The sequence below is a fragment of the Garra rufa genome, chromosome 20, assembly GCF_049309525.1.
Source record: "Garra rufa chromosome 20, GarRuf1.0, whole genome shotgun sequence".
Lineage (NCBI taxonomy): Eukaryota > Metazoa > Chordata > Actinopteri > Cypriniformes > Cyprinidae > Garra > Garra rufa.
Window position 1 is genome coordinate 30,805,854 of NC_133380.1, and position 25,849 is coordinate 30,831,702.

General features: G+C 36.9%; 1 protein-coding gene across 1 annotated transcript in view; it reads right to left on the reverse strand.

Annotated features, from left to right (window-relative positions):
- Nucleotides 1-25,849, reverse strand: part of LOC141293517 (isoleucine--tRNA ligase, cytoplasmic-like) — a 35,993-nt gene extending 10,144 nt beyond the window's left edge. The window contains exons 1-7 of the mRNA XM_073825547.1: nucleotides 25,845-25,849; nucleotides 24,753-24,855; nucleotides 24,563-24,646; nucleotides 13,785-13,959; nucleotides 10,949-11,061; nucleotides 10,747-10,842; nucleotides 4,716-4,892 (exon numbers count right to left, since the gene is read on the reverse strand). Of these exons, the coding sequence (XP_073681648.1) occupies nucleotides 4,716-4,892; nucleotides 10,747-10,842; nucleotides 10,949-11,061; nucleotides 13,785-13,959; nucleotides 24,563-24,646; nucleotides 24,753-24,855; nucleotides 25,845-25,849 (753 nt within the window). The remainder of the gene's footprint in view (nucleotides 1-4,715; nucleotides 4,893-10,746; nucleotides 10,843-10,948; nucleotides 11,062-13,784; nucleotides 13,960-24,562; nucleotides 24,647-24,752; nucleotides 24,856-25,844) is intronic.

The following is a 25,849-nucleotide window of genomic DNA, read 5'->3' on the forward strand; positions in this document are numbered from 1 at the left end:
ACTCAGTCACTGCCTTCAGTCACCACCCCGAACACCAACCACCGTTCCACCCTCCTTTTGTCAAACCCAGACAACAACGCATCCATTCCATTGTTGAGCAACAACAACACGAAAACAAGTCGAGAAAACCCTGTTCAGTCGATAGATGACGAAACTACATCATTGCACAGGCTTCCGAACAACGTGAATATAAGAGACCAGTGGCAGGTCAGCTTCAGCCTCTTTCACACAGCGATTCCGGTAAATACAAGGATAATGTGTCCCATGATTTGTTCCGGAATTGTTTAATTTGGTTCATTCACAGTTGTTTTCCGGAATCTGTGCGTGCTTTACACACAAACCATAAAGACATGTGACGTTTGGATGTGAGATGTAATGCGACGCGTACGTTTCACTAAACTGAAACTAACCTGAACAAACTGTGCTTCAGCGCTGATAGTGCGGAGCTGGCTCTGCCTGATCGCCGCTTCATTCCACTTTGCACGTATTTTTTCGTCGTGAAGAGTCGCAGGGTAACGTGCATCATCACTACAACACTGCCTTTATGGTTCTGGCTTTTGTTCACACAGCGCTCATTCCCGTAATTTTCCAGAATCAGCGCGCATTGTGAAAGGGGCTTTACTAAAAAAACAGTTATGTAGCTTACTGCATTCGTTGTTTGAAAAAGAAAAAACATTAATGATCATTCTGAAATATCCTGTTGAGTATCAGCAGGCTAGGCTCTCTCTATGGCTCTGGGTTCGGCTACAACGATACATGACCGTAGTTACCTACCTATCAGAAGAGAGGCTCATGAATATTAATTAGATGGGCCAAAATCGACCTGTTTTTGACAGAGCTCTTAAAAAGGAGCTGTAAAAATATATTGAGATGGATTTTGGCACTTATACCGCAAATATATATTCTTAAGGACATCAACAACTAAAATAAACCTCCAGAAATGTGTACAATATGGGACCTTTAATGTTGTTTAGAAGCCTGTGCAATGATGTAGTTCCAGACATCCATCAAACAGCACTTTATCGAATTGTTTCCGTGTTGTTGTTGCTCAGCAATGGCATGGATGCGATGTTGTCTGGCGGTTTGGCAAAAGGAGGGTAGGATGGTGGTTGGTGCTCTGGGTGGTGCATTGGTAACATTGTTACGGAAGTCACAGTAGCTTGTGAAAAGGCACAGCTACTTTATTCAGGCTGTGTGCATTTTACTGTAGATTGACTGTTTTGAAATTAGTAGTTACATAGCTCCTAGACCTCAGTTATCATGAAAAAAGCCAGGAAATTTCAGTTTTGACAATATGGGAACTTTAAGTGCTCTCTTAATACATTTGCATATCAGTGGCTTGTCTGTCTTTGGTCCGAGTCAGAACTGTTTGCTCAGTTAAGTGACTGTTGGAGGAACTGGAGCACTCAAAATTCACTCATCAAAGAATCAGGTATGCTGGTATTTTACATCATTTTGAGTCAAAGGGACTGTCATGCATGCAAAAGTGAGTTTGGATTGAGTTGTCAATCTGTGGTGATCAAGCTGCGAACTATTACGACCAGGGCTCTGAACCGGTTTAAGGAACGAAAACGAAAAACGAAAACAAATGACATTAAACAGGAACAGGAACAAAAACGAAAACAAAATCAATTTTAATCGTTCTGAACAGAAACAGAAACAGAAATTCCAAATTAACCGGTTAATAACGGTATTTTTATCGTTCTCTTTATTATATCAATTTGGCAGACCAAAAACATGAATTCAAATTGTGTGCGCAAATGCGACGGTGACGCATACATACACCGTGAAATGCCCGCGAAGCAGACGTCATAAGCAGAGCCCTTTCTGATGCGACGAGCTTAAGGTTACCAAGCACCTGACTGTTTCATGTGCAAAGGTATGTTTAGGTTTAAGTTATTGTAGCCTAATTAAAACTTGTAGTTAAAATTGTCTATTGTTTTTAGTTCTCTTTTGTTTGAGTGAAAATAGCCTATAATAGGCTATGTATATTAGGTAAGGAATAATTAAGTCAACAGGTTTTTATCGCAGATTAAGCCTTGTGGTCAGAATGTGAAGCGGATGGTCTTGAAGGGGCTTATTTCGCTATAGTATTATCAAACAAGAAAATTGTTTAAAAAAAATGATTAGCTCATTTGTAACGCGTTTCCAGGCACGGCCGTAGCCAGCTATGAGGTCACCGAGGTCCGGCCATTGGTCATTTTTGTATATTCAAAAATAAAATGCCAAGCTCTCTGAATGATTATTAAGCCGTTTAAACCACCTCATATCACATGAGTGTTTGCAATTCATGTTGATGCGAGAAGCTAGCGCAGTGAACGGGGCTTGAGAGCGCGTTGAGTTGTTGCCAGATCCACCTATTATACGTGTATTTTTCCAATTTAGTGTGACACTTTGGGACGTTTATAAAGTGGAAAGTTGAACGTTAGTGTTACTGATATATTAATCTTGTTTAAAAAACACAAGCTTTGAACTTATTTCGGATATCTTTTTCTCTCTTTTTGTAATTGCTTGTTTTTCGTAGCAATATCTGGCAACATTGTACTTTCATAAAAAAAAATCTTCTGACGCTAGGCTATATCAAAGACTATAGAATACCATCTTACCATTTTACCATTCTTAAAAGGACTTTGGCTATATGTAGTGCATTTGAGGGTGTTAATATAGCACAATTTTTTTGACCGCGCTAATTTTCAAACCCTGGTTGTGAACTCGTTTACTTTCGGTTTTAAAGACAAGAAGTTCAAATGACACGAACACGGAATTTGGTTTAATCATTTGTAAACATAATGCCAAACATTATTAAAAGGCACACACTATCTATCTATCTATCTATCTATCTATCTATCTATCTATCTATCTATCTATCTATCGTGCTGTGCAATAAAATAACGTTATTAACCGGTATTTTTTCTAGAAAACCGTTCTCGGAACGTATTGTTTAATGAGGAACGCAAGAACAGAAACGTTATAATATCGATTCTGCTCGGAGTGAACCGAATGGATTTTTTTTCCGTTTTTAAGCCCTGATTACGACAGTTCAGTCCGATTTGATAAACTGGTTCAAAAGAATGATTCGTTTGTGAAGCGGACGTCACTTCTGATTGATTGCCTGAGGCTCTGGATTAAATAATGTTCAGTTTCTTGCACAGGCTGATCATTTCGCTTCATAAGACCTCAATATATCACCAAGAACCAAGGGTACAAATTTTGTGTTTCTTGATATGCTTTTTTGACTATCAAAGTGGACCACAATTTCAGCTAACAATTTCTTTACTGTACTGACGGAAACAAGTCACCTACTATATCTTAGATGGCCTGAAATCATTTTTTTTTTAGGGTGAACTTTCCCTTTAACACATCTTTATTTAAAAAATACAGTACAGACCAAAAGAAGGTGTGTCCAAACCTTTGGTCTGTACTGTAGATATGAATTCAACTGAAAAACTTGTGAAAAAATATCTTTAGGTGGTCAAATAGCAAATAGTGGAGCTCTGCAGCCACCCACTGGTAAAAGTAATTTTTTTTTAGTTTTAAAATTGGATTTTCCAAAAGATGGGCAAAAATCTATGTAGACGAAACCATGTAAAAATTATCCATTTCATCCCCATGAATTAAAGTTAGAAATGTGGGTCTTTTATAAAGTGAATTTTACATAAAAAAGCAGTTTTTGTATAAAAACTCATTAAAAAAATATTTATTTATTAATTTATATATATTTAAAAAATATCACTAACCCACTGAAAACTGCACAAATGTAGAGTAAAAACTTTAATAAACAGAAAAATATACAGTACAGACCAAAAGTTTGGACACACCTTTTCATTCATTTGAATGAGAAGGTGTGTCCAAACTTTTGGTCTGTACTGTACATCTCAATTACTTTAGACTTTATATAGAGTTTATAATATGAGAGGGAAAAAAAATATTTGTTAATATGCTCAGATCAACTAATTGTCTTACTTACTCAGAAATAAGCTGAATTCAGTTGTGCAAATTGTGACAAACCCAAAAGTCCCAGTCATGCACTGATGCCAACTTCTTAGGGTTATTAAAAATAATTTATCAATGAGAAAAATCTTCCAAATGAAGATGAAGTTCAATTATTGGATTTGATTTGCACATGTACTAGCACGCATATTCAATGGTGGATTTAGTATCATTACTGATGTATAGAAGCTGGGATGGAACTGAAAATGTTGCTGTGGAAAGTAGTGAGTTTGCTGTGGACTGGCACTAAAAAGCTAACAAATTTCAGTAGCTGGAGACAATGTGATCCCCACACACGACATGCAGACAGAAATATGCTCATGGCCGCAAATTAAGAACTGGTTCCCTTGTTGTATTAAATTGTGGCCATGTTGTACAAATTCCTTCTCTTGTTTTTAGAATTACTATAATAATAATAATAATAATAATAATAATAATAATAATAATAATGTACTATAAATATAGTTGTCAATAAAGTTGATCAAAGTTGTTCTAAGACAAGAATGGGTATTGTTTTGGTTTTAGGACAACTTTGATGAAAGATTTTGATCCACTTCAAATGCTGACTCCTATATTAATAAACTACAGTGTATTACAGAGGTACCTCAAAATGCATGCAACACTGAGGAAAAAAGGGTGAGTTTTAAAGTAAATCAAAAGTATCTGGGCTTCTAGATAAACTCTAAACTGCTGATTCTTCACTTCATTTTCAATGAGTGTGTCACCTGAGTTTTCTCCTCGACGATCACACTGGCATTCTTGGCCACTGGATAGGGCTTGAGAGGAGCTTTAGTCGTGGCAAAGATGAAGTCTGTGTGTGCTTGGATGACTTTATCCAGGTATTCCCCTGCTGGCTGACTGCTGTAATACACGGTGATCTCATCTGATGGGACCAAATGACCCTGAGACGACATGTTTGACATGTTAAAGACACATATGCAGGAGTACAGTAACCCAAATTAAAACCACCCACTCAGTTGATATTATTCAACAATCACAGACACAAATCTCACCGTTTCAAATAATAATTCTAATAGACTATAACATAAACAACCCCTGGCAAAAATTATGGAATCACCACACTTAGAAGATATTCACCCTATTTTTTGACTTCATAGGAAATAAACGAATCACAGATATGACGCAAAACTATTTTGGTTTGATAATTAAACATTCTGGTTATGTGAAACATATCTCAAACAAATGAGATTAAACTCTTTTAATTAATGGAAAATGATTTTCCGTATCAAGTGCAGGATACAATTATAGAATCATCAACCAAAAAGTTTGTACTTTGTTGCTCCTCCTCTGGCTTTTATGATGGCCTGAATTCTTTGGGGCATGGACTTCACTAATGAAAAACAATATGTGTATTATAATACACAAACTGAAGAAGTTTAAGTCTTTGGTTCTTCTAATTGTGATGATTTGGCTCACATTTAACAAAAACGCACCAATTCACTATCTCAACAAATTAGAATACTTCATAAGACCAAAAAAAAAAACAAAAAAAAAACAAAACATTTTTTGTGAATTGTTGGCCTTCTGGAAAGTATGTTCATTTACTGTATATGTACTCAATACTTGGTAGAGGCTGATTTTGCTTTTATTACTGCCTAAATTCGGCGTGGCATGGAGGTGATCAATCGGTGGCACTGCTGAGGTGGTATGGAAGCCCAGGCTTCTTTGACAGTGACCTTCAGCTCATCTGCATTTTTTGGTCTCTTGTTTCTCATTTTCCTCTTGACAATACTCCATAGATTCTCTATGGGGTTCAGGTCTGGTGAGTTTGGTGGCCAGTCAAGCACACCAACACCATGGTCATTTAACCAACTTTTGGTGTTTTTGGCAGTGTGGGCAGGTGCCAAATCCTGCTGGAAAATGAAATTAGCATCTTTAAAAAGCTGGTCAGCAGAAGGAAGAATAAAGTGCTCTAAAATTTCTTGGTAAACAGGTGCAGTGACTTTGGTTTTCAAAAACCAACACCAGCAGAAGACATTGCACCTCAAATCATCACAGACTGTGGAAACTTAACACTGCAACAGTCGCCCAGTGATCCAAAGTCCTCTTTTCAGATGAGAGCAAGTTTTGTATTTAATTTGGAAAACAAGGTCCTAGAGTCTGGAGGAAGGGTGGAGAAGCTCATAGCCCAAGTTGTTTGAAGTCCAGTGTCTCCTTAGCCTAGGTAAGACACCTCTGATGTTGTCTGTTTTTCAGTAGTGGCTTAACAATAGGAATACGACAACTGTAGCCAAATTCCTTGACATGCGTGGTGGCTCTTGATGCCTTGACTCCAGCCTCAGTCCATTCCTTGTGAAGTTCACCCAAATTCTTGAATCGGTTTTGCTTGACAAGCCTCTCAAGGCTGCGGTTTTCTCGGTTGGTTGTTCATCTTTTTCTTCCACACTTTTTCCTTCCACTCAACCTTCTGTTAACATGCTTGGATAACAGCACTACGTGAACAGCCAGCTTCTTTAGCAATTAATGTTTGTGGCTTATCCTCCTTGTGAAGGGTGTCAATGACTGTCTTCTGGACAACTGTCAGATCAGCAGTCTTCCACAAGATTGTGTAGCTCAGTGAACCAAACTGAGAGACCACTTTGAAGGCTCAGGAAACCTTTGCAGGTCTTTTGATTCGATTAGCTTATTGGCATGCCACCATATTCTAATTTGTTGAGATGTGAATGGGTGGGTTTTCGTTAAATTTGATCCAAATCATCACAATTAAAAGAACCAAAGACTTAAACTACTTCAGTCTGTGTGTGCTGAATTTATTTAATACATTTATTTAATAATATTTGAATTTAATTACTGAAATAAATGAACTTTTCCATGACATTCAAATTTATTGAGATGCACCTGTATATTCCTGTGATCAAATCTGAATTTTTAGCCTTATTACTCTTCAGTGTCACATGATCCTTCAGAAATCATGCTAATATGCTGATTTGCTCAAGAAACATTTCTGATCATTATCAATGTTAAATACAGTTTTGACGCTTCATATTTTTGTGGAACCGTGATCCATTTTATTTTTCAGGATTCTTTGATAAATAGAGATCTTTGAAAGAACAGCATTTATTTGAAACAGAAATCTTTTGTTAAATGATAAATGTATTTACGGTCAATTTTATTCAACTCAACACATCCAGAATAAAAGTGTTTATTTCTTACCCAAACTTTTGATGAACTCCTATGAAAAGTAAAAATACTATTTAGTTTGAACACTTGAGGTGGACTATCGCTGTTTTTCTGAAAGGTCAGCACCTCCTTGAGGTCTCTCGATGGTAAAGAACAGCTCATTTAATCTACCTTTAATGTACAGAGTAAAAACAGATGCGCACTGGGAAATGGCAGCAAGTGCTAATCATTTTCCCAAAGCAGACACTATGACAAAACAAACGGGCTTGTTGTGGAAAATACGGGCTGGGCATTCGGTACCTTTGAACTACGAGGGGAAAAAAAACCCACAATGGCTTCTCCTTTTCCATGAACCTCGCTCACACTCCTGCCCCCTGGTTACCACCTCTCATCTCAGCAAACGCTGAAAAATTAATTCCCTCCCATGGAAAATTCCCTTAGATTTTTTCAGACTTTCAATAAGAGAGGAATTCGGGCCTGGCAGGCGTCCACATGCCCTTCCCCCTCACATATAGAGCCCAGTGGAAAAAACGTTTGTTTATTAAGAAAAAAAAAGAGGGACGAGAAAGGCGACGGGGGCGAGGGACGGAAATCCGTCTTATTTTACTGATTTACACACAACTTCAAAGTGCTGTTTGTCTTCAAGTGCACTCTGGGTAATTAAGCTTTATTAAGGCAGTGCTGTAAGACTGAACAGTTGCTCAACTCTGCAGAACTCTGGGTTGGAAAGATCATCCAACTAGCATCTCTCATGAGCCTGGGAAAAACAAGTGAGCTGGACCCGAGAGAGAGCAAAGACAAACACGCGATGGGAGGAGACGTCAGAGGTGTGGAAGCAGACGCCAGCTGCTTTAATTCACAAAACACACCGGTCTTCAACCTTCACCCAAATAACCACAACAGCTTTGGGACTGACTGAACGGTTCTCGGGAGGAAACTAGCCAGCACTGCAGCACTGGGGCTGAACAGCACAGATGAACGCTGCTTTAAATAAGATTCAGATAAGGTCAGATGTTAAGTCCCACCCAATCACAAACCACTGCTTGAGCTGAAGGTGATAAATATCCAGCCGTTTTTAAACAAACAGACTGCAAATCAACCGTCTTACACTACTGGTCAAAAGTTTGGAATAATTGTGATTTTCTATTGCTTTCGAGTTCGCTTCTGCTCACCAAGGCTGCATTTATTTATCAAAAAAATAAATAAATAAATAAATACAGCAAAAACAATAACATTGTAAAATATTACCTTTTCTTTCCTATGTGAATATGTTCTGAAATCCAGTGATCAAAGCCGATTTTTTAGCATCATAACTGCAGTGTAACATGATCCTTCAGAAATCATTATAATCATACTTATCATACTAATTCCTTACAGTTGCATTAAATCGAGACATTCTTTTAAATAAATGCTGTTCTTTTGGATTATCTATTCATCAAAGAGTCCAGCAAAATAAAAATGTTTCATGGTTTCCACAAAAATATCTGGCTGCACAACTGTTTTTAACATTGATAATCATCAGAAAAGTTTCTTGAACAGCAAATCAGCATATTAGAATGATTTCTGAAGAATCATGTGATACTGAAGACTGGAGAAATTATGCTGAAAACACAGCTTTGATCACAGGAATAAATTATATTTTACTATACACTACCAATCAAAAGTTTTTGAACAGTAAGATTTTCATTGTTTTTTTTTTTTTTTTAATGTTTAAGTCTCTTCTGCTCACCAAGCATGAATTTATTTGATCCAAAATACAGCAAAAACAGCAAAATTTAACATAACCGTTTTCTATTCGAATGATTCTTCAGAAATCATTCTAATATTCTGATTTGCAGCTCATTAAACATTTATCATTATTATTATTATGTTGAAAACAGCTGAGTAGATTTTTTTCAGGTTTCTTCGATGAATAGAAAGTTCAGAATAACATTATTCTTTTGTAACATTATAACATATAACATTTTGATCAATTAAAAGCATCCTTGCTAAATAAAAGTATTAATTTAAAAAAAAAGTAATAATCATTTTAAAAGTCTTCAGGCCAGGACTCTTACCAAACATGTGAAGTCTAGTGCAGATTAGACATGTTTAGCATGCATGTTTAGGTTAGTTTAAAACAAATCATTTCCTGTTGCCAGCAGGTGGCACTATGATTAAAACAAAATACTTGCCTTTAGATGTGTTCAGGCCAGGACTCTTATCAAACAGGTAAAGTTTGGGGCAGATTGGACATTGTATGGATGAGTGACAACAACTTTCTTTTCCATGGCGAAATATCAAAATTTGTCAGACTGTTTCGGACACGCTCTTTAACGAAAACCCAAGATCTTCTCAGTTTAACATTGCAAAGGCCTTTAGATTAGACTCACCAAATATAATGCTGATTAGAATGTAAAACATGCCACTTCCTGTTGCCAGGAGGTGGCACTATGGCTATAACAGAATATGGTTATGGGCATGTGTTCGAGACAGGACTCTTATCAAACATATAAAGTTTGGGGCAGATCGGACATTGCATGTCTAAATTATAACAACTTCCTGTTTTATGGTGAAACATCGAAGTTTGTCAGGCCGCCACGGACACGCCCTTCAACGAAAACTCTAGATCTTCACAATTTAACGTTGTAAAGGTCTTTAGATTAGACTGACCAAATTTGGTGTTGATCTGTTTAAATCTCTAGGAGTTTGTTTAAATACCAGGCCTGAAAACGACTTCCTGTTGGGTTTTGGACTTCGTACCGTGAGACTTTTTTGTAGGTACTGGTGTGATATATGCGTTTACAGAATTTCGTACATGTATGTGAAACATATCTCGGGGGCACTTTGTTGAAATTTTTAATAGGTGGCGCTATTGAGCCATTTTGCCACAGCCATTTCTGAAACCCATACGTGACCCTGGACTACAAAACCAGTCATAAGGGTCATTTTTTTAAGATTGAGATTTATACTTAATCTGAAAGCTGAATAAAACTTTCCACTAATGTATGGTTTGTTAGGATAGGACAATATTTGGCCGAGATACAACTATTTGAAAATCGGGAAAATCTGAGGGTGCAAAACAATCTGAATATTGAGGAAATCGCCTTTAAAGTTGTCCAAATGAAGTTCTGAGCAATGCATATTACTAATCAAAGATAAGTTTTGATATGTTTATGGTGGGAAATTTATAAGATATCTTTATGGAACATGATCTTTACTTAATATCCTAATGATTTTTGGCATAAAAGAAAAATCGATCATTTTGAGCCATACAATGCATTTTTGGCTGTTGCTACAAATATACCTGTGCTACTTAAGACTGGTTTTGTGGTCCAGGGTCACATATTAGATGTAATTTTTCACCATTTCTAGCACGTGTGCAAAGTTTCATGAGTTTTCAAGCATGTTTAGGCCCTCAAAAAAATCTTACAAATCTTACTGTTCAAAAACTTTTGACTGGAAGTGTATATTCACATAGAAAACAGCTGTTTCACAATATGACTGTTTTACTGTATTTTTAATCAAATAAATGCAGCCTTGGTGAGCAGAAGATGCTTCTTTCAAAAACATGAAATCATCTTAACTCCAAACTGTTGAACAGTGTACTTCAACAGGTTTTCTGCCAATTGTTACCTTCTTGCGTAGTTTCTGAATGCGATTGATGACTTCACGGGCCACACCTTCATCCACCATGGACTGATCCGGGGTGACATCAAGAAGAACCAGCACCTATGAAAAAAAACAAAAAAAAACAAAAACATGTCTATTCTGATCACATCATGATAGGAGCATGTGGATTTAGACAGTGAGTGCAGAATGAGTGTAGAATGAGCACCTGAGCATCTGAATGCGCCTCATACTGGGACGGGGTTCCTGAGGTCTGATCGAAGGTGTACATCAGACGCAGGTCATCCTCATGCAGCTCATGACCATCCACAATTATGGATCCTGCAGAGGAAATATCAGCCATGAGATGGGCTCACAGACATGATGGGACAAGCAGCCTGCTATCAAAAAATTGTTTTAAGACAGCTATTTCTATATGTTGCTTTATTTAGTGTGTTAGTAGGAAATATCAGTTTACATTTACAAACATTGATTTTGCAATTAATTGTTATAACCCAATGAGATTTCCGAGTCTGACAACTCCAGTCCCTAGTAACCCACAACGCCTGCGCTCATTCAGATCTCATCTATTTCAGCACAATATCCTAGTCTTATCCAGCGTTCTGCTCATTACTGCGCCAGTGTTACATATAAAAGGCATGAAAATGCTTTAGAAAGGGGAACGATGAACACGACTATCAGATCATTGCAGTCTAATCTGAGATTTGCACGGCTGGTTTAGCTCTTCTTATCCCTCCAACGCCCCGCGCACACACACACAGGTAACAGCTCTGGAAAACTACCACCCACTTCAGAGCCAGAAAACGGCCTTCTTCCCTACCGGGACACATCATGCGTCATACACGAGCCTCGACTTTCTCTTCCTGAGAACAGAGAGTCTGATAAGTTTCTTCTCACAACTGTTTCTACTAGTGATGCTCATATGGTCTATATGCCTCAGTATATTTTCAATACAGCTGACTTTTTAGCGGACTGACACTTTTTTTACACCACAGTATAAGCACACATCCACCTTATTTGTCATTGTAATTGTGCAGTAATTTTTCAGTAATCAAAAACCATTAATTAAAATCAAGAAACACTTACAATTTAGCAACAATAACAAAAGTTATACAAACATTACACTTTAGGACCCTATGAGATCCACTGGTGGTTTAATTAAGGCGAAACACTGCAGATGAACTGGGTAAAAAAAATGTACTAATAGTTATCACCTTACTTACCCAGTTAATTGATTAAATTCATTATTGCAAACATTTTTTTTAGAAGTATTAGAAGTTTTCCAAAATGTTAGGTTTAAATATGCAAATGAGGCATTATTTAATGAAATATGCGCTAATTTGCATACATTTCTAGTACAAAAATCTAAACACTGGATGAAATTCGTTTCAAAATTTTTGTTTAATTTTTTTTGACATAATATCCCCTTTTTCAGAGGGGATTTCGGGTCTCATATTGTCACTCCATAATTCAGAAAGAACTTAGAAATTGTTAAAAATTACATTGTTTTCTGTCTGTTCTGTTTTTAAAAAAAAAGCCAATTATATATGAACAAATCCCAATGTAAAAACCTGCATGAAAAAGGTGTTTTTGCCTGTAGTGTCTCCCCTTAAAATTAAATATTTAAAAAGCAAGTCTAATCCGTTGAATAAAACAACTAATAGTAATAGGGACCTCTTTGAAAAGTTTTCTTTTCTTTCGTTATTTTTTTAAGAAACTGTCTTGTCTGTTTTATTTTTTTCTGGATTTACAATTTAATACTAATACATATATTGAATAAATGCATAAAAATCAACCATTTAAATCATTTTTTAGAATGGAATCACATATAAATGTAACAGTTCTTTTAATTTTGGCAAACAAAGTGCTGCACATGGAACTCATTAAACATGGAACATGGAAAATAAAAATATAAAAACATTCTGCCCACATTTTCCACCAGTCTTAAGGTTATTTTTTTTTTTTTTAATGGAGATTTATGAAGCTCAATAAATAAGTTTTTTATTGATGTATTGTTTGACAGGACAATATTTGGCCGAGATACAACTATTTGAAAATTTGGAATTTGAGGGTGCAAAAAAAAAACGAAATATTGAGAAAATTGCCTTTGAAGTTGTCCAAATGAAGTTCTTAGCAATGCATATTACTAATCAAAAATTAAGTTTATATATATTTATGGTAGTAAATTTATTAAATATCTTAATGGAACATGATCTTTACTTAATATCCTAATGATTTTTGGCATAAAAGAAAATTCAATAATTTTGACCTATACAGGGTATTGTATATATGTGACCCTGGACCACAAAACCAGTCATAAGGTTAAATTTTACAAAACTGAGATGTATACATCATATGAAAGCTCAATAAATAAGCTTTCTATTGATGTATGGTTTGTTAGGATATGACAATATTTGGCCGAGATACATCTATTTGAAAATCTGGAATCTGAGGGTGCAAAAAAATCTAAATACTGAGAAAATCACCTTTAAAGTTCTCCAAATTAAGTTCTTAACAATGCATATTACTAATCAAAATTTACATTTTGATATGTTTACAGTAGGAATTTTACAAAAAATCTTCATGGAACATGATCTTTACTTAATTTCCTAATGATTTTTGGCATAAAAGAAAAATCAATAATTTTGACCCATACTATGTATTTTTGGCTATTGCTACAAATATACCCCAGTGACTTAAGACTGGTTTTGTGGTCCAGGGTCACATATCTATACCTATACACCTATGCTTCAGACTGGTTTTGTGGTCCAGGGTCACGTATGATGATATTTATGAGAAGATGTGGACATAGCTTTGACAAACTAAAGTATGAACTTCTGTGCTTATTTTATGGTGAATTTGTGGCCTTTATTAATCTTGACAGCCCCAGTCTATCCTAATTTAAGTTCTGCAGAGTTTTCAATAATTCTACTTTTGTGTTTTGCAGAAGAATGAAAGTCATGCAGGCTTAGAATGACAGGAGGAGAGTAAATGATGACAGAATGATGATTTTTGTGTGATTCATGTGTGAATGTAGTACATGCCTGTCCTCTGGAAGTTCTCCAGCTCTTCACTCTTCAGCTCCTTGATGGATGCAGTAACAGATTTAAATGCCCCTTTCAGCCGCTTGCCCAGCACCATGTGATCAGGTTCAGCTCTCAGACGAATGCCGTATTTGTCCTTGTCGGTGGACAGAGTGAGTTGGCGAACATTCAGCTCCTGGTGGGAAAAAAAGTCATACCACTTTAAGACTAACAAAACAAGATTTAAATCACTTTACTTGTAGAAAAACAACATTTCATCATTGAATCAGTGCAGTGAACTCTGATGCCACTTCATCCCCACAGTAGAGGACACTCACAGTCATGAGGAGGCTTACACTTACATTTTTAAAGCAATAGGAATTTGCTGAAAATCAATTTGTTTCTTCTTTAGATTTGGAGAAATGCGGCATTACATCAACTGCTCACCAATGGATCTATTGCAGTGAATGGGTGAAGTCAGAACACTTTTAACTTCAAACCATTGCTTTCTGCAAAATTCTGAGTCCATAATCCATAATAATGCTTCCTCCAGTGAAAGATTCCATCCTCTACTGTCCTCTCACATTAAAATCCACCCACATTTCTAAATGGTGCTTGAACTGTGCATATTTCTCCACTGACTTCTGATAGCCAGAAGCTACAGTTTAAAGTTAAAAACCTCTTAATGATGGATTTGTTTCTTACAAACACGCAGCTTTTGGCTTCACATGATGTTGATGGATGGACTAGAGTCGCATGGATCATTTTGATGTTTTTATCAGCTGTTTGAACTCTCATTCTGACGGCACCCATTTGCTGCAAACAGAGCTGGATAGATTACTTACAAACTGTAGACTACTTTTTGATTCCTTTTAGATTACTTTTGACCTAACTCATTTATCACATTGATTTAAACAGGACAATCTTTTACCATACCAATATAAAAGTATAAAGAGAAAGAAAATTTATCCCATTCTTTGTTATTTACAACATTAAGTGTAAAAACACTTCTACAGTCAATGATTAAAAAAAAAAAGCATTTTTGGCAAATCCAGGTGATTTGTCATAAAAATATGTTTTTTAACATTTATAACTCCCTAAAACTTTGCATGCTTGTTTAGAATCATCTGCGCATGTGCTCACCAAGTTTTGTGAAGTTTTGAGTTTTTATTTAGGCTTTATAGGCTTCTGGGTATATTTGGACATGCCCCCTCTCTAAACAACCCTGTTATAGCTTCCCAAAAGGTTACATTTACCTTTTTTTGATAATTAATGAATCCAGAGAATTGCACTGCAGTGCGTTTTTTCCAGATTGAGTGAAATACCACTAATTCGCAAAAGTAGGTTTTTTACATTTTCTCAATCAATAACAAACAGTTTGATTGACAGCAGTGGTTATAGAGGCAAAGTTTTTCGGAATGAGAAGGTCTATCGTATGATACGAATATCGTGCATATGTGTGCAATATAAAATTGAGAAAAATGCGATACCCCTAGTGGCCAAATTCTTTCGAATGTCTCACAGACCTTCGAGGCTGTGAGTCAAAGAGGCCCACCGAGTTTTGTCCCAATCGACCTCCATTAACCTTGTCTAAGGGTGTGTTTACACTTATAGTTCCATTTGTTTGGATCATTTTGTCCGGACCAAAAAGGAAAATCATACATTTGGTCCTGGTCTGCTTATCGTTCACACTGGCATTTTTGGCAGCGAATCTAAAGTTACCAAACCTAAAGGCATAGTGATACGTTCACAACCTAATTGGTTGATTTGAGTGATGTATATTTCGTGACGGAACTCACCGAACACTCCAAACAAAAGGAAAGCGTATAACTTATGCTTTAAGACGAATACACCTAATGCCATCTGCTGGACTAAGTGCGATCATTGTTGTGTGTACATGTGATTTTATTTTCCCACCTACAAACTCACAAAGAGCTTATATAAAGTTTACCTACATGTTGCTCCACGTTTTCCCTCTGCTCATATTGTTTTGGATACACCATGTGTTTCCTTTGTGAAATCATGCCGCATAGTATCACATTGTGTCATTACTTCATGTTTTTGGTTTATTTAGAAGTATTTGGTCCATGTCGAGTTCAAATTTCAAATCGAACCCCACCAGAGTTCGTTTGGAAATCAAACAGCTTGTTTGGTGCACACCAGGGTTCGGATGAAGGTGTACACACTTACTCAAATGAACCGCACTAACAGAGCAATCACACTACAGTTTGCTTTAAATCGAACCAAAAGTGACAAGTGTGAACACACCCTAATAAGTCCTAATAGCCGGATATGTTTTTTAAGATACGCAAATGTATCATAGCCACTTGTGACCGAAACTATTTTTATGTCGGACAAACGTTTGTGTAGTTATGGGCATTTTTATGTATTCTCCCTCTTATAGCGCCACAAAGTTGCCAATCTCTGCAATTTTTTTCACGTGACCTCAGATTCAGCTCTTACATACACGTTGTGAGTTTGGCTAAGATATCTCTTTCCGTTCAAGTTTTTGTCGTTTTAGTAAAGACAGCCCAGCCCCTTTCGAATGTCCATTTGCGATGGAGAGTTAAATGTTCAACTTTTTTTTTTTTTTGATAATTATTGATATTCACTCTCCAGACAATCTTCCTGCACTAGTTTGGTTCTGATCAGGCAAAAAACCTAGGACTAGTTTGCAAAAGCAGGTGTTTAAAAAATGCAAAATACCCGAAAATTCCACCAGGGTAACAGATGAATACGAAGCGTGTATTTTGTCCGGCGTGAGCCAAGGATTTCAATGACATAATGACATAGGATTTCGACCGCCATCAAATCGTGGCAGTAAATGAAGTGGTATCATATCGATCACAAGTGCAGTATGGAGTACCTCAAGGCTTAGTACTAGGACCTAGGGTTGGGTCGATAGACGATGCCATCGTCCATCGCCGATGGACGATAGACATCACGATACTGAGCCGGCATCGCGATCCTCCGCCCCGCCCCGCCCCCGCCCCCGCAGCAGCAACCCGCTTGCAAAAAACACACACTTAATCACACTATATAGCCAAATAAAATGCATGCTTTCAATTTCCGCATCTTTACATATTTTATTACTATTATTATTATGAATAATAACAATCAAGTTGTTAGCGATCACAATACAAATTACAGTGAACTCCAAACGAATTACACGAACTAGTTCGTTAATAAATGAGGCATTCAAAAACAGCTGAAAAAAAATCAAAATAATTTTAATTAAATTAGATTAAATAAACTACACCAAATATGCACTTTTCATGGTTTTACCATAACGAACAGAGCTTGCAACAAAAAACAAGAGAATATATTTTTTTCCATCGAAATATGAACATACAATACAAAGCCTAGTATACATTATAAATAACAGTGTATCATTCAAATACATTGGGAATATGGAAACACTTGGATTTGTGCCGAATTACAGAGGTACGTGAGCTAGTGATGCGCAGGTTGATCCAAAATGAGCGGGTGCCTGAAGAAAATTGTATTCCTAATAAATGTCTGGAATATTTGGGTTATGTCCAATGCTTCTCTTTCTTTTTGGAATTATTAGACACATTTCACTATGTCTTTTCAAATGCCTAGGTCTGTTTAATTTCCTTAATTATAAAATTTCTAGCACTATTTTTAAACGTTTATTCAAGCAATAATATATAAATGATCTCATGTATATGCTTGTTTAAAACCAGGGATTAAAACCGAATTCCAAGTAAAAACTGTATTTTTCTTTACATTTCCAGAGAGCGAAACGAACGAAATTAAACATGACTTAATAAATTCAAAGCACTATAATTTCCTTATTCATTTGATACAACTATTATAGCTATACAATTAATATAGGCTATATAAAATAATACTATTTTGGCATATTCGTGATTCCTGAATTTGTACATGAAAACTTCGTTTTGAAGTGCATTCGTTATGTTTGTATAAGAAAATTCCTTAACCTAGGCTATTAAGTTGATTTAATATTCTTGATAATTTTTAGAAGTTAAAAATGAAGAAAGAAGGTATTAGCTTGTAGTCTATATATATTTAGGGCTATAGGCTAATCTTTTTCTTAACTTTTATTACACTGTAGATCGAAATAAAATAATTCTTGATATTTAACATCGGAGAATCACTGACATAATTTAGAGTACTTCGAAAACGAAACTATTTAAATCTGTATAAAGGAAAGACAAAATAAATCACAACGAGAACAATCTGTATTTTTCTTGTAATCAAGAACATTTCTTTTGACAAAATTACCTAATTAATGCCGAATGACGCATCTCCACCGCATAGCCGCATATAATCGCTGCTGTCAGTCGCCAATATTAAACATGCGGGTCAGGAAGCTGGTCGGGTACAATATTTTCTTTATTTTTTTGCGGTCCGAGTTGCGGGCAGGTTAGATGAAAACGTCGGTCGGGTTCGGGTTGTTTATACATTGACCCGCGCATCACTGACGTGAGCCCAACGCCTGGTATTTTTAGTTTCGCTTTGTTTTGGTTTCTTAATTTAGTTTCATTCTGAATACCGTTACATTTAAATGATTCGTTTTGGAGTCAGGGTAACTAACTTATAGCTATGTTTATAGTGTTTATAATGTTATTACATAATACTATTTCGCTTGATTTGGTATTATTTCTGATATTACACTTTCTCTCTAAACATTCCGCTGCTCATTAAATGCGTTTGGAGAGTGGGTTAAGCAGTAAGCAATCAATGAGAGCGATTTTGAACTTTAAAAGAAAGCTTTAAAAATCCCGCTCAAATTAAGCACTGGTAGAAACGATGCCATCGTCCATCGCGATGTTTCACATTAGACATTGTACAATGCCAAATTGGTCAACATCGCCCAACCCTACTAGGACCATTACTTTTTACGCTTTACATGTTACCCTTGGGAGATATCATCAGGAAACATGGTGTTAGCTTTCATTGTTATGCTGATGATACTCAGCTTTATATTTCTTTGCGGCCTGGCGAAACATACCTATTTGAAAAACTAAAGGAATGCAAAGCTGATATAACAAAAATTGGATGACGAGTAATTTCTTACTGCTCAATTCTGAAAAAAAAAACAGAGGTGTTTTTTATTGGACCTAAAACCTCTGCATGTAATAACCTAAAACACTGTCTAATACTTGATGGCTGCTCTGTCAATTCTTTGTTATCAGAACCTAGGTGTGCTATTTGTGTGCTTCCTTCGAAAGCCACATTTCTAGCATTTGCAAAACTACATTTTTCCATCTCAAAAATATATCGAAATTACGACCAATGCTCTCAATGTCAAATGCCGAAACGTTAATTCATGCGTTCATGACCTCAAGGATAGATTATTGTAATGCATTATTGAGTGGTTGTTCTGCACCCTTAATAAACAAACTCCAGCTGGTCCAAAATGCAGCAGCTAGAGTTCTTACTAGAACCAGAAAGTATGACCATTCTGTCAACGTTGCACTGGCTCCCTATTAAACATCGTATAGATTCTCTTATAGAAAATCTTGCTAATACTTATAAAGCCCTCAAAGGTTTAGCTCCTCAGTACTTGAGCAGGCTCTTATTACATTATAGTCCCTCACATCCGCTGCATTCTTAAAACTCTGGCAATTTGATAATACCTAGAATATCAAAATCAACTGCGGGCGGCAGATCATTTTCTTATTTAGCGCCTAAACTCTGGAACAATCTACCTAACACTGTTCGGTAGGCAGACACACTCTCTCAGTTTAAATCTAGATTAAAGACCCATCTCTTTAACCTGGCTCACACATAAAACATTAACACATTTCTATAATTCAAATCCGTTAAAGGATTGTTAGGCTACATTAATTAGGTCAACCGGAACTGGGAACACTTTCCATAATACCAGATGTACTCTAGTCTCGCGTAGCCAGACCTTCAGACTGACGGCTGAAGGTCTGGAATACACTGCAGCTTTCATTGGCCAAGGCCCGCACATAAGGCCGTTTGACCGACATGTCAAACAACCAATCACAGTTCGTTTCGTTCAGCGTCACGTTTCGGTGTGTGGAAATGCCCCCACAACAACAGACTGGCATGTAACAAGTCAATCATTGAAAGTTAAAGAAGAAGAGGGAGAACAAGCAGTAAGTCCGTAATTTGTTCGCGACCGTCGCAAATGTGTATAACAACAATGGCATCTGCATAAGCACCTCTTAGCAAAACACAGGAGTAAATCAGTCTGCGCTTTGTTTCCCGGCGGACCGAAAATAAATGCGACACTCGCGTCTCCCAGGAAATCCGATCAAATTCAACTAATCAGATGACGACTTCGACATTCCTGAAGTGTTTCCAGTTAAGTGTACCATATGCATCAGACGTTCAGCCAACATTCCGTGGGTGTGACGTCTGAGGCTGAGACTAGATGTACTCGTTTCATCGTAAGAAGAATGTACCCAGCTCAGATGGTGGATCAGCACCTAGAGACGACCTCTATAGCTGTGAATGTCAACTAGATGAGCTCCAGAGACAGATCGCCAGTGAAGACCTCGCCATCAGCTCAAGACCACGGGAACCTGATGAGTCCTCTGAAATCTGACAAACTGCTGGTTTCGTCTGACCAGAAGAGAACTGGCGCCCCGACTGAGCCAGGTTTCTCCAAGGTTTTTCTCCATTTCTGTCACCTGTGGAGTTTTGGTTCCTTGCCGCTTTTGCCTCTGGCTTGCTTAGTTGCTATATAAATAAAGGTGACTTGACTTGACATAAGATAAACGGGTTTAAAGTTATGAGCAATTTCATACTTTTGATCACTGTAGCGCTTCTGCCAGGCCAACTGGGGTGAGCCGTGGTGACACTGTAGTAGGCGAGTCCTACCATCCTTCCAAGTTTCAAGTCTCGACGATTTACGGTTTTATGTGGAGATTGCTGATCCTATTCTAACAATTATAATAGGGTTTCAGCGCTACACATTTGCGAGGGTTTGTGTTCAGTGTATTACAGTGAGAGGCTGTTCATTAAATCAGGTGACTGCAGTGTCTGTTGTGTTTCTCACATTGTGAGAGCAGAATAAAAAGAAGCTCAGTTTGTGCCTCCACTGCGCCGCTCATATGTTCATCTGGGACAGGAGTCACAGAAGCGTCAAAGTCATCTGAATAAAACATGGCATCTAATGAAGCACAGCGAGAGCGTGCTTTATTCCACCTGACAAGAAGCCCTTTCAGCTCTGTCCGTCTCACCAACAAATTCATCAGCTTAAGAGCATTATGCTAAAAGATATGTACAGGGCAAAACTGAAATAATGCAGAAATAAAACCAAGCGGTCTCTTTGACAGCTTACACACTGATGTACATCAGTAAACTGTCTCAAATATCTGCAACTGGAAAAACGTCCCATTTCATCATCTGGTCTGAATGATTTTCTCATGAATATATTTGCGAGTAGAGCAGATCATGGTAAACGCTGAAGCTAGCGTTCTGATCAATGGCAGGCGTGTGGCGCGTGCCGCCCATTGCTTTCTCCACGGGGGTGTTTAACAATCGAGCGTGGCAGACACAGAGACAGAGCGGCTAATTTTAGCTCGGAGGCCCAGCCCACCCATAAATCATTGCGGCAGGGGCTGGAGATGAAGGACACAGGTTGAGCGTCTGCTCACACACTCTCACTGTACGACCTGTGTTTGCAGTGACGTACACATTTCTGCTCTATGCTTAGATCAACACATCTACACAGACCTCCAGGTGAAAATATAACCAAAACTCAGCATGTGGGAGAAAATGAAAGCGTGAATATAAATAAACCCTCTTGGAGGCTGTACTGAAAACAGACAATGCTGGCTCTGCTCTCGCACTGAATGCATTTTGAATTCACCCGCCACGCTCTCCTGCTTGCCTTTTTAGAAAAGCCTGGATAAATATGCATGAGGTGACATTAGCATAATGAGCTGCCTCTGAATAAAGAGCTCTCCGACACTGCTGACTAGTAAGAATAACCACCGCACGTCTCTTTAATTACATTTTCACGAGTAAAAAATTAATCCTATGATATCTGCAATGCTATTATGACTAGTATTGTGAATAAATCAGATTGTATCTGTAAATAATTCACTACTCTTACTACTATTAAAAAAGCAATTACAGATATCAGCAACTTTAGTTTGACAAGTCAAAATGTAACTATTCAAAACTGAATTACGCCCAATTATAATTCTAATTAGAATGATGTACAATCTAATCTGAATTAGTTATAACTGGATTACAGCTAAATTCATTCTGGATATCTGAAACGAAACACATCTGAATGTGAATTTTTCTTAGTAGAATGCAAATAGAGAAGATATATTTAATTATTACACAACTCCCTGGAGTACTCAATTCTGATTGGCCAGTTGTGACATTCTGAGGCATGTTATTCCCCAATAACAGCTTTCACATCTCTCTCTTTCTCTCACTCAGAGTTAAGAGTATAACTGTAATTTTTAAATGTATAACAGGTACAGAGTTAAAAGGATAGTTCACCAAAAAATGAAAATTCTGTTATGAATTGCTCACCCTCCTGTTGTTCTAAACCCGTAAGATAACAAAATAATTACTTTATTCGACTTGAACATGGTAGTACAGTTGCTGTCTATGCAGGTTCAGAAAGGTTCAAAAATATCTTAATTTGTGTTCTGAAAATGAAGGAAATTGGATTTGGAACAACATGAGGGTGAGTAATTAATGTCAGAATTTTCCTTTTTGGGTGAACTATACCTTTAATTGTATAACGGGCACTTCTGGTGTTTATTGCCATTTATAATGAATCTCTTGTTGTTTTCCTCAACTGTAAGTTGCTTTGGATAAAAGTGTCTGCCAAATGAATAAATGTAAGTGTAAATGTAGTAGACCTGTGGAAAAACTGAACTGAAAGTGTTCGTCTCGTTGCTAGAACGATTGTTTTGTACACTGTAATGGATTTAAGATAAACAGCTAAGATGTTAAACGCTTTCTTCTCAAATACCATTTTATGTCCTCGTCTTTTTTTATATAGTGAAAAGCTGTGTAATTAGTACTACGACTGTACATTATGCCTTAAATATCCGTCGTCTAAACTTCATCTGGACTCAAAGGTGTTTGTTAGGAACTGTTCTTCATTGTGGAATCTCAGTATTTAAAGGAGTAGTTCACTTTCAGAACAAAAATTTACAGATAATGTACTCACCCCCTTGTCATCCAAGATGTTCATGGCTTTTTTTTTTTTCATTCGTAAAGAAATTATGTTTTTTGAGGAAAACATTTCAGGATTTCTCTCCATATAATAGACTTCTATGTTGCCCCCGAGTTTGAACTTCCAAAATGCAGTTTTAATGCAGTTTCAAAGTGCTCTAAATGATCCCAGCCGAGGAAGCAGGGTCTTATCTAGTGAAACGATCCATCATTTTCTAAAAACATTTACAATTTACATACGTTTTTTAACCTCTACAGAGAGTACACACAGAGCTGGACAAGATGAGCATTTGAGGTTAAAAAGTATATAAATTGTAATTTTTTTTTTAGAAAATAACCAATCGTTTTGCTAGATCGTTTAGAGCCATTTGAAGCTACATTTTGGAAGTTCAAACTCAGGGGCACCATAGAAGTCCATTATATGGAGAGAAATCCTGAAATGTTTTCCTCAAAAACATAAATTTCCTTACGACTGAAGAAAGAAACACATGAACATCTTGGATGACAAGGGGGTGAGTACATTATCTGTACATTTTTGTTCTGAAAGTGAACTACTCCTTTAAAGAGCTAATAAAACATTTAAACTCAAATCAATATTTTGTGTCTAATTATTTACTTATGTAGCAAGTATCATGTAAAAAACCCTTCATGTCATCCTGATCAACCTATCAGGGTTCATCTGCGATAACAACCAGCTTGATGAACATTATTCCCTACCTTGAGTCAACTATACAGATCTGAAATTAAAATCCAGTGAAAGGCAAATCAAGTGATATGTGAGAATTGTTTTCACTGGAAAAAGTGTACAGATATCTTAAATAGGTACTATTTGTTGTCAAAATTACAATGCAGATATTTAAAATTGTAGTTTTAATCAGTTCAAACTGAGTTAGGACTAGGTACGGGATAGTTCACTTAAAAATTTTAATTCTGTCATTAATTACTCACCTTCATGTCATTCCAAACACGTAGGATCTTAGTTTTTTCTCTGGAACACAAATTAAGATATTTTTGATGAAATCTGAAAGCTTTTTTGACCCTGCATATGCAACACAACTACCATGTTCAAGGCCCAGTAAAGTAATAAGGACATGGTTAAAATTTTCCATGTGGCTTCAGTGGTTCAATCTTGATTTTATGAAGCTACAAGAATACTTTGTATGCGTCGTGGTACTCTCATGAACACGCATCGAAGAACAAGACACAGAAGAGAAGAAATTGTTGAATAAAGTCATTATTTTAGTTTCTTTATGCACAAATGGTACTCTCGTTGCTTCATTATATTACGGTTGAACCACTGATGTCACATGGACTACTTTTGTCCTTACTACCTTTCTGGACCTTGAACATGTCAGTTGTGTTGCTGTCTATGCAGGGTTAGAAGGCTCTCAGATTTCATTGAAAATATCTTTTATAATGAAATAATGTTTTCAGAAGATGAACAAAGGTCTTACAGGTTTGGAACAACAACTAGGATAAGTAATTAATGACAGAATTTTCATTTTTGGCTGAACTATTCCTTTAAAATCCTTTTTAAAGTCCTCATTCATTGCATTTTCCCAGGAAAGCGTGTGCAGCTAAATAATGATACATCACAGGAAGCATGTTCACACATGTGAAACTCTTACCTCCAAGATGTACTTCTGCAGGGACTGGATATCTCTGAGAGCTTCTGGGTCCTTATGGATCACCACCACCTCCTTCAGCGGATACTGAAACGGATCCCAACACACTCACTGTCAGCAGCTCACCAAACCAATGAAATACAGCTGATGTTGGTTTAAGTTGTACTGCTACATCATGATGATGGTCTCTCACCTTGACGGGCAGGGTCTTCCTGTCTCGGATCACACGGCCCAGCTCAATGACCGACTGCATCTGAGATACGGCGCTCTCAATGCGCTTGTCAATCAAAGTCTCCCTAAAAACACAAAACAACCCGCAACAAGTGGTTTCTAATAAAATGTTTGCTTGAGTTAAAAGCCACAAAAGGTCAAATGGTGAATGTTCTGCTACAGTTACTATCTGTCACTGGATGCCATTCATATTTTATTTTATCACATGTTGCGTTTGTCATCCGAGATGGTTATGTCTTTCTTTTTTCAGTCACAAAATTTGTGTTTTAGAGAAAAACATTCCAGGATTCTTCTCCATATAGTGGACTTCAATGGTGGTCAGTGGTTTCAAGGTTGCAACTTCAATGCAGCCTCAAAGGACTCTACATGATCCCAGCCGAGAAAAACATAATCATGCTGGAAAGGTCACACGGTTAGTTTTTCGTCTGTGTACTTCAGTCAAAAAAGATTGGGTACGGTAAAAAATAAAAATAAAAAAATCTATCAAATTTTTTCTTCCAACTTCAAAATCATCCAACGTTGTTTTATCACTTTTTGTAAAGAGCATTTGACTTTCTTTGCACGTTCGCTTTTTAAATACTGGATCGGTACTTCCACATGTCACCCATGATCTTTTCAACATCACGTAATGAAGACTAGCCGAGCATTTGTGGTTAAAATGTCTATAAATGTTATATTTTTTAAGAAAATTACTTATCCTTTCGCTACATAAGACTCTTATTCCTCAGCTAGGATTATGTAGAGTCCTTTGAAGCTGTTCTGAAACTGCAATTTGGACCTTCAACCCATTGATCCCCATTGAAATACATTATATGGAGAAAAATCCTGGAATGTTTTCCTCAAAAACCTTTCTTTTTTGACTGAAGAAAGAAAGACTTCTCCTTTAGGAATCAGTCTGAAAAGCTAAAAGCTCCATTCTTGGTAAAATCTACAGTGTTCACTGCACCAGCAAATGTAGTTCACTGAAACATCAGGAAGAAAGTCCAAACTACTGAAGAGTAGGCAGAGGAAGATGTTCAATTAGTTAATAAGGATGCATGTCCTCTGGACATACTCCAT